The sequence below is a fragment of the Alligator mississippiensis genome, chromosome 15, assembly GCF_030867095.1.
Source record: "Alligator mississippiensis isolate rAllMis1 chromosome 15, rAllMis1, whole genome shotgun sequence".
Taxonomy (NCBI): domain Eukaryota; kingdom Metazoa; phylum Chordata; order Crocodylia; family Alligatoridae; genus Alligator; species Alligator mississippiensis.
Window position 1 is genome coordinate 746,633 of NC_081838.1, and position 9,506 is coordinate 756,138.

Here is a 9,506-nt window from a genome sequence, read left to right on the forward strand (position 1 = left end):
GAGGTAACGAGCTAAGTTAGAAATGGTCTGCAGGGCTGTGAAACAGAAGAAATACTATCTGCAGTGGCTAACAGATAGCAGCGCTGCAGAAGAAAGGGCAGCTTGATTAATGGACCATCAAGGCCATTAAAAAGGAGAGGGTCGTTCACACCTGCGGAGTGAAGAGAGATTAGCAGGAATCTGGTAGGTGACAGTAAGCCATGAAGTCAATGGGCTGGACAGAAATGCTGCAGCCCCTTGCAGGCAGGTGGTTTGAAAGTTTGGGTGGAGCAGGATCAAAGGGGGGTGTGACTGCCCCTCCACCCCCCAGATCCGGCCCTGGAGGTACAAGACCCCCAAAGCAGCGAAGCGGCATATAACCGGCAAACCCGCGTGGTGTGAGGGGCAAGGGCGTTATGACGATACCATCCAGCGAAGGGAAATCATAGTTGCTCTTCTCAGGTCCCTTCCGACCTGACCTACTATGCATCAAGTGCAACCCCCTGCCGTGGCAGGAAAGGATGCTGGGGTCAAACGACCCTGGCAAGGTGTCTGTCTAGTCTCCTCTTAAAGCCCCCCAGGGCAGGAGCCAGCACCACTTCTCTTGGAAGTTGGTTCCAGATCCTAGCCTCTCTGACATCAGGACGCAATTATTTGCCTCCTGATGTCTAGCCTGAATCTACTCTCAGTCAACTTATGGCTGTTATTCCTTGTAACTCCCGGGAGTGCTCGGGGGATCAGGGACTCCCCAATGCCTGCTGGTCCCCCTTGGCCAGCTTGTAAATGACCACCAGGTCCCCCTCAGCCTTCTCTTGTGGAGGCTGAACAGGTTCAGGTCCCGTAGCCTCTCCTCATAGGGCCTGCCCTGCTGCCCCCTGATCACGCGGGTGGCCTCCTCTGGACCCTCTCCGTATTGGCCACATCCCTCCTGAAGTGCGGCGCCCAGACCTGGACGCAGTACTCCAGCTGCGGCCTGACCAGTGCCGCGTAGAGGGGGAGGATCACCTCCTTGGACCTGCTTGAGATGCATCTGTGGATGAACGACAAGGTGCGGTTGGCCTCCCTGACCACGTCCCCACACTGTCGGCCCATGTTCATTTTGGCATCAGTAATGACTCCAAGATCCTTTTCTGCCTCTGCGCTGATGAGAAGGGAGTTCCCCAGCCTGTAGGTCTGCTGCTGGCTCTTCCCCCCCAGGTGCAGCACCTTGCACTTGTCAGTGTTGAACCCATCCTGTTCTCATCCGCCCACCCCTGTAACCTGTCCAGGTCTAGTTGCAGCCTGTCCCTCTCCTCCAGCATGCCCACTTCTCCCCACATCTTAGTGTCATCCGTGAATTTGAACACGGTGCTTTTCACCCCTCGTCCAAGTCGCTGATGAAGATGTTGAACAGCGCGGGTCCGAGGCCTGAGCCCTGGGGGACCCCACTACCCACAGCCCTCCAGGTCGAACAAGACCCGTCCATCACCATTCTCTGGTGGGCCCTCCAGCCAATTGGCGACCCATCTGACCATGTAGGCATTGACACCACAGTCGCCTAATTTTTTAACGAGAATGGGGTGAGAGAGTGTCGAAGGCCTTCCTGAAGTCCAGAAAGACCACGTCCACAGTGACACCTGCGTCCAAGGATCTTGTGCCCTGGTCGTAGAAGGCACCAGGTTGGTCTGACAGGACCTGCCTCGAATGAACCCCTGTTGGTTGCAGCTGGAGAATCGCAGTGTCTCGTACAGATTCTCCCCACGTTGCTACCTCCAGTCCCTGGTACATGTGGCCTCATTCATGTTTTAATTACCGGCTTTTCTGCCGTGCTCATCTTTCCCAGCGCTCTCCCACTCGTAATGAATTGTCCTTATAATGCCAGTGAGCAGAACCGCTCTGCAGGGCGCTTGGAAACTTGCTTCGGCTCAGAAAGGCCTGCGGCAGCTGGACTTAGGCTCTTAAGTACCGTATTTATTTGGTTCCACAATGAGGTCCCCCCCATTTAACGGGGGTGGGGAAGCCCCTCGTCTTGCAGTTGAGTTGCAGCAAGCGTGCAGGGGACAGCTTGGCATCCTGCAGCTGAGCAGGACATCACGCTGGCCTTCCAGGAGCCCCCAGCGCGTGGCTCCCTACCGAGCCTGGCAGTGAAACGCACGTGGCTTTAGGGCCAACCTCGGGCACCGGGCTTTGGATCTCCAAGGTGCTCGGCTCCTCTGCAGAGAAGTCCTGGTGGGCTTCACCTCCAGACGTCCCAGCAGGTTCTCTCGGCTCCGCAGGCCTCGGTGTCGCGTGTAAGCCTCTCCCCGGCGGGTCGTGAATGTTTCGTTGCCTCATTCCGATGTTGCTTTTGTCTTGGCAGAAATAAATGACCGGGAGCAGAAGCTGCACGCGCTCAAAGAGGTGCTGAAGAAGTTCCCCAAGGAGAACCACGAGGTCTTCAAATACGTCATCGCGCACCTGAACAAGTACGTACGAGATCCATTCCCCCCCATGCCGGGCAGGGAGCGTCTCCTCTTTATCCCACCTTGGCCTCTTCCCGGAGGTTCGTAGACGAAGCCCTGGAACCATCTCAAGCACGTGCTGATGGCCTGGGAGTGTAGGGAGGCCGCCCGAAGTGACTTAACTCTGTCCAGTTAAGCAGGCCCGGTCTTTCCTGGGGGGGTGCAACGCTGCTACAAACGACCCGGCAGGAAGCCGACACGAGACCCACCGTCTCCAGCTCCGCCAGCCCTGCGGAGGCTCTTGCTCGGACGTGCCGGAGGGTCATCCTCTGGCCGTGGCAGTCTGCATTCCCGTCTCTGGGATGGGCTGCGGGCTTTGTTTCCCAGACCTCTGGAAAGTGGGTGGTGCCGCCAGTTTCTCTGGGGCCGTGAGCGCTGCCCCGCTGGCTCACGGCCCCTTCCTTTCTCTCTTGCCCGCCACAGGGTCAGTCACAACAGCCGCGTGAACCTGATGACGAGCGATAACCTGTCCATCTGCTTCTGGCCGACGCTGATGAGGCCAGATTTCAGCACCATGGACGCCCTGACGGCCACCCGCACCTATCAGACAATCATTGAACTCTTCATCCAGCAGTGCCCCTTCTTTTTCTACAATCGGCCCATCCTCGAGCCCCCCAGCGCGACGCCCAGCTCCCCCTCGGCGGTCCCTGCCACCACGCCCTTCCTGACCTCCACGCCCGTGACGACCCACCCGTCCCCCCCACAGACTCCCCCTCCGTCCCCGCAGTCCCCCCTCCAGCCTCTCCTCCCGCCCCAGCTGCCAGCGGAGCAACACATGCTGTGAGCTGCCGCGCAGCGGGCAACGGTGGCCTGGTCTCTCCTCCCGCCCGGCGCGGAGGTTGGAAACTGAAAACCCCAGGGGCCTGCTCTCCCTCTCTCCCCACACCCCGTGGCAGCGACGGCAGTCTGACCGCGCAGGAGCACGTCGGAGGCACGTCGCAGACTGGCGCTGGGCGGGTTGGCTCGAGATGGACACCGTGTGCGGGGAGGGAAGGGGGCCCCTTTTGAGCAGCTGACGCCGTCGGAGCAGGATCAGCTCCGGTCCAAGCCAACCTGCAGACATTCGCGCGAGCGCCGTCGCGGCCGGGACCCTTTGGACCGCTTGGGAACCACCCTTCAACCTGTGCATGCCGAGATCCCGGCGCGGAGCCCGTGGAGAAAAGCCCGCTCACATTCCACAGGCGATTAGTCGAGGCTCGTCGCGCCGCGGAGATACTGTCCGCCCCGCGGGGACCAGGACTCGGAGCGGCACGTCGGCGCCTCGGCTCCCATCGCCGCCCGCCTGGACCACGGAGCTCGCGACCGAGCGCAGCTTGGGCGTGAGCAAAGCTAGAATGTAACCGTGGACTTGTGCGCGCACGGGGGCCGGGGGGGCTCCCTCTGGGAACAGAGGGACACTGGAAATGCCCACGCTCCTGCCACGTTCGCGGAGAGAGGAGACTGGCGGCCCCTTCCGCTCGGGTGCCCTCAGCGGCCGGGCGCGGCAGGCTCCCTGGTTCAGCATCCCCTCGGCAAATGGTTAGCGTAGGATTTTTTTCTCATCCCTCCCTCCCTCCCTCCCTCCCTCCCTTTGGCAATTAGCACTTACCGGAAGAGAGGTTTGGAAACACTGTAGCTGTTGACTGTCAGCCGGAAGCTGGATTTTGATTCCTTCGGAACACTATTGTTATGGAAACACTATCGTTACGCTCTGTGTGTGTGCGTGTGTGTGCATGCGTGTGTGTGCAGCAGGGAGGGAAGCGTGTCATGGAGCGCTCGCAGCTTCAGCTGCCGTGGGGCGGCCGTTCGAGCGGCTGTTGCTGGCTTTGCTTGTGGGGGTGGGATTCTCGCAGAAGCAAATGCACTACAGAGGCCCCTCGGGCCTTGGCGCGGAGCTGGGAGCCCGACAGCCGTGGAGCGGGCCCGGCTCCAGCCCCCAGGCGGGTCGGTAGGCCACGTGGGTGAAGGCCGTGGCTGCTTGGGCCACCAGCGGTCGCGCGGAGACCTGCGGAGGGCGGATGCTGTAGAATCGGGGCCAGGGCAGCGTGTGCTTAAGAGGAGTGTGCGCACGTGGGGGTTTCTTGCTGCCTGCCTCGGCGTGGCACCTCCCCTGGCATGGGGCCGCCACGGGCACACGTAGGCTGCACTGCTGCAGCGCGACTCCCAGAGTCATCCCCGAGCTGCCGGTCGTCCTGCCTGCGGCCCCCGCCCCAGCCAGCCTCCTGCCCTCCTGCCCCTCGCGGTTCGGCTGCCGCGTTGCACATCTCTTCCATCGTGTGTGTGTGTGCGTGCGTGTGCATGTGTGTGTGTGAAGCCCTCCCCTTCCCCAGTAACACAGGGCGGTTTTTAACTGGAGTTTCTATGGTACCACTGGGAGAGATCCCCCCCAAGGCCCCTCCTGTGTCTCTTCGCACTTTAAAACGGGATCCGTGGATTGTTCCTGTTTTTCTGTTTCCAAGGACGTTTGAGTCACTGCGTGGATCCAGTTAAGCTAGCTTAGAAAGGGCAGCCGCTCGGAGCCCCCGCCTGCCCTTACGGACCAAGAAACCCGCTTTCATCCTGCTTCGGCCAGAGTAACTTCTCCCAGCTTCCTCCCGCTCCTCCACCCTCCCGCGTGAAAGCAGCCGCTCTTCCGTAAATCACTGGCCGGCGATTTGGGCTTTCGAGTTCTTTCCAAGGGCCGAACCCGCGGGGTTGGGCCGTGACCAGAGCGGGATGGGGTCCCGGGGTAGCCGCCCCTTGCCCAGTTCAGGCGATCTGAGCTGCTCTGCTTTTTCCCCCCACCCAGAGCCCCGCGAGGGGAGGGTTTGAGGGTCGCTGGCTCTGCGCAAGAGGTCTGTTTCCGTGCCTTTCTGTCGCTCTGACGCCAGCCTGCCTGCGGGAGCGCCGATCTGGAAGTCCCCGCAGCCGCCCTCGTCCGCTCCCCAAAGGAAGTCCCATTCCTGCCACGCTCGGGCCTGCGGCACCCCGTTGTCGTCTGGGTAGTGTGGCCTGGCAGGGTGTGTCCCCCGCATTGTTGGCCCCTCGTGGACAGCCCGCCCTCCTCCCGTGGCCTCCGGCGGTGGGAAGCCTACGCTTGGCCCCTGCTGCGGAGAGGAAGAGGAGGGAAGACCGGGCTCGGAGGGGCAGCAGGGCACGGGCGCCGCGGCTTCTGGTGGCGTGACGGCCCAGTAAGTGACAGGTCTCGTGTCCCCGCGTGTTTGTGGCCTGTTGCAGCCACGTGCTTCCGGCGTGCGGCGCTTCTCCTTTGCCGGGAGCTGGAGCCGCGGGGCTGGAAGGGACCTCCAGGGTCCCTCCCGGGGCAGGATCAGCCCGTACCGATCTGAGCACGGGGTAAAAAGATACGGTATTGGTTTGCCCCTGAGCCGAGGGGCAAGCCCCCTGGCCATGCCCATGACACCCGTGGCGGGGCCAGGGGTGAAGAGGCTCAAATACCCCTCTGGCCGCCAGGCAGCGCGGCCCGCGCCTCGGCACGTCCTCTCGGAAGCTTTCGGGACCTCGTTCCCGGCCTCCCGCTTTCTCCCCGCTCCGTTTTGCCTTCTCCTCGGCGCTCGGCGGCCGCGCTCCTCGCTCATCTCCGTTGTCAGTTTTTAAAGCAAACGTGACCCCTCTTTATCAGTAGCCGGCGCCGAGGCGTCCTTCACGTGCTCCAGGCAAAGCCCAACCCAAATCGCAAGAGGATCGGGGACGAGACGCCTACCGGACACACGGAGCGTTCCCGTGTCACGCAGCCAATCTATGTTATGTTATTTTATTTTATGTTATTTTATTTTATTTTATTTCCCCCCCTCTCTCCGGGCTGCCTTTGGCTCCTCTGCTTGGCAATTAACATTTCCGCAGTGATTGTACCTGTGACATTTTAGTTCCCGAACGGTAATCAGAGCGGGGGAACGATATTTTTAACCACTTCCATTTTAATTGCTGCGCTGATCACTTGCCGTAATTCCAGGGACTCAGCCGCGGGGGTCCCGAGTCAGAGGTGATTTGATCTCTCTTTCTTTTGTTCAGACGCTCGTGGTTTTACTTTGTCTGCCCCGGACCATCTTCTCATTCAAGTACGTGCCGATCTGTCTGTCTCTAACCCGCAGCCCCATGGACTTCCCGCCACCGGGCTTTTTTCCCAACCTGTGTAATGGAGCCTAGTTTTTACTTGTTAGGTTTAACCCCCCCTCCCTTTTTTTTGTAAAACCCGGAAATACAATAGAAATATTGTATTTCCCTGTAGTTTTAAGGCAGGACAATAATAAGTTATTGTTTAAATAAAAGGAAAAAAGTTCATTTTTTTTCCCTGTGTACATTAAAAAACCCCAACAAATCTCTCCAAGCGTATGGGAATTGAAAAACAAAAAAGACTTGTCCTGAAAAGTTGGATTAGTGCCGCACCCAACTTATTTTTCTGGTACTTGTATTTTCACATGTAAAATGATCTCTCTCTATGTTGAATTAACAAATATTTTGAGTTCAAGGAAAGAAAAAAACAAAAAAAAAAAAAGAAGAAGCATATTCATGGTATTAAAATGTGTTAGTAGTTCCAGCTGAGTATGTGCCCGAAACCCAAGGTTTTCGCCGAAAAGAAAACAGAAAAAGTGAAGACCTGTATGTAAAGCAAAGAGCATAACGGTTCTTTCTTTGTATTTCTAGAGGTCTAACAACATCCTTTAGTTTTTGGTGATAGACTCTTTATTTTGACGCTTCTTTTAAGGACTTTTTTTTAACAATTTGTGGTAATTTCCAGGGCCAGATCCCAGTTAATGCATGATGATGTTGAAAGCTCTGGGCCAGAAAAAGCCCCTCTACCCCATCCCACCCCCCTTTTTATTTCTGCTGAGTTTTAAAAGAAAAAAAATCATGTATTTGCTGCAGAGTATTGTAATTGTCTCAATGGGAATGGTGTACAAACTTCAAGGCCTTACGTGATATGTATCATAGTTAATAAATCAATCTTGTAAAAAAAAAACCCCAGCGACCCCCCCTCGAGCCCGCCCCGGGGCTGGTTTTGCTCGTGGCGTTTCTTCTTCGCGCGCGGGCGCGCTGCTCCCTGCCTCCGCCGTGCTCCTCTACAGATCCGTGCGAGCGAGGATCCGTGGCCCGACGTGGCCGGGGGAGGTCGTCGGTGCCGGGGGGTGTTATGGGCGACGGGGGCAGGAGCTTGGAGGTTGTTGAGACCCGGCTGGGGCGATGCACTTGGGGCTGGTCCAGCTTGGAGCGGGGGGCCGGACCTCCCGAGCTCCTTTCAACCCTCGCTTTCTATGCCGTGAGCAGCGCCCTGGTCTTCGTGCGCGCTGCGAGCACGGCTCGTCCTTCGAAACCAGCCCGTGGCAGCCGCCCGGCGATTGGGGTGAGGCCGGAGCCCCGTGGCTCCAACGTGTGTCCCGTGGTTTCCCCCCTCGCACCCGTGCGGTTTGGAAGGGGGTGAGTATTTGGCTGCGGAGCGTGGGCAGGGAGGGCAGCGCCTGGACAGCGGTGGGTTCGTCCGGAGGGCACGCAGGAAGGCTTCGGAGGGAGGCAGGGCTGGGCCGCAGGGTGAGAAATGGAGTCGATGCCGCAGCGAAGGCGAGAGCTGCGGGGCGCTGGGTCCGTCATACCCGGTGCCCCGCGTCCCCGGGCGGCAGAGACCGGGGCTGGATGGGAGAGTGGCGGGTCTCGGCAGGGTTTTGTCCCTTCCTCTCCACTGAAGGTCCAGGACGGTCCGATTCGGAGGCCGTGCTCAGCAGCTCCCGATGCCCCTTGCCTCCAAAAACAGGTCCGGGCCCTTGTGCACGTGGCTGACCTCTGAGCTGCCCCACATCCGGTGCCGCGAGCGCCCCCGTTCATCCCGCGCTGGGGGGAAACGAATGTCCTCCGGCCTGCTCGTTGGCTCCTCGTCCTTGTTCGGTGGGAGAGTCGGGAATAAATCCCCAGGGACTTTCTCTTCGCCACTTGGTGCTCTGGCAGCCCTTGTCATGTCTCTCCTGAACCGCCCAGGCCTGGCCGGGCTGGAGTGAGGGCTGGGACCCGTCACACGGCGGTTTCCTCCATCCTCTGTCTGGACCCACGTCCCCGCCAGGCCGGCGTCCGGCTCCACGCTGGGAGCCCCGGCTGCGTGGCGGGGCGGCGGGCGGCGTTGCAGGAAAGCTCGCAGGTCGGCTGCTGGTAGACGAGGCTGAAGCAGGCCCGCAGCCCGGCCTGTTCTTGGTCTGTGCTTCAGCGCACAAAACCAAGCGTCTGCCCCAAAGTCTCGGGATTCCTGTGACGGCACAACGCAGGTGTCCACCTCCACGGCCGGGGCAGACTCGAGAGGCGGGAGGCCTGGATTGGCAGCAGGTCTCGCATGTGCCGGTTTCTCCAAATTTCCCTCGGGCCTAGACGCCGCGTTTCTGCAGGGCCGGTTTTAATCTGACCGCAGAAGCATCCGGCGGGAGGCGATGGTGTTCGGCGTGGGCCTCGTCTGCAGACAGCGCGCGGGTCTGAAAGGACGCGGAGACGACAGAGGGGCCCGCGGCAGCGAAGATGACGGGGGCTAGGAGGGGAGGCCGAAGGAGCTGGGCACGTCCAGCTGGCGGGAGAGGCAGGCCAGGGCACGGCACCGGGCTGCCGTGAAGAAGAGGGAAGGCGGCTTTTCCGTCCTGCTGCGGAGAGGACGCGGTCGTGGTCGGGTCCGCGTGTGCAGCTGCAACGACGCAGGTTTAGGTTGGACGTACGGAAACCCTTCTTCGCTGTTGGGGCTGGGAGCGGGGCAGTCCCCAGCCCCGGGGTTCACGGCGAGGGGGACAGTCCCTGTTCGGGGGTGATGTAGGCGTCGCGATGCCGGTGAGGATGTCTCTGGCTCCTGGGCTGCGCTGGGTTTGCCCCGCTTTCTGCTCCAGGTACGGGGGTTTCAATCTCCCCCAGAGGTGCTGGGGCTGAACCATCCCCGCAGGGTCCCGGTGGGATGGTGTCAGCCCCGCGCTGCACTGGGGCAGGAAGGGATTTCCCCCTGCTCAGACTGGTCCACACTGGGGAGGGTTTTGCCTTCCTGTGCAGCGGGGCACGGCCTGGCCTGGCCTGGGTCTCTGCAGCGCCCGAGACCCCCGGCGGCAGCAGGCCATT

The 9,506-nt window shown here is 60.2% G+C and overlaps 1 protein-coding gene across 1 annotated transcript in view; it reads left to right on the plus strand.

Moving 5' to 3' along the window:
- ARHGAP35 (Rho GTPase activating protein 35) overlaps positions 1–7,395 on the plus strand; it is a 98,235-nt gene extending 90,840 nt beyond the window's left edge. Inside the window, exons 6-7 of the mRNA XM_059718696.1 lie at positions 2,318–2,423; positions 2,883–7,395. Coding sequence (XP_059574679.1) covers positions 2,318–2,423; positions 2,883–3,243 — 467 coding nt within the window. The 3' untranslated portion in view covers positions 3,244–7,395. The remainder of the gene's footprint in view (positions 1–2,317; positions 2,424–2,882) is intronic.
- The last annotated feature ends 2,111 nt before the right edge of the window (positions 7,396–9,506 follow it).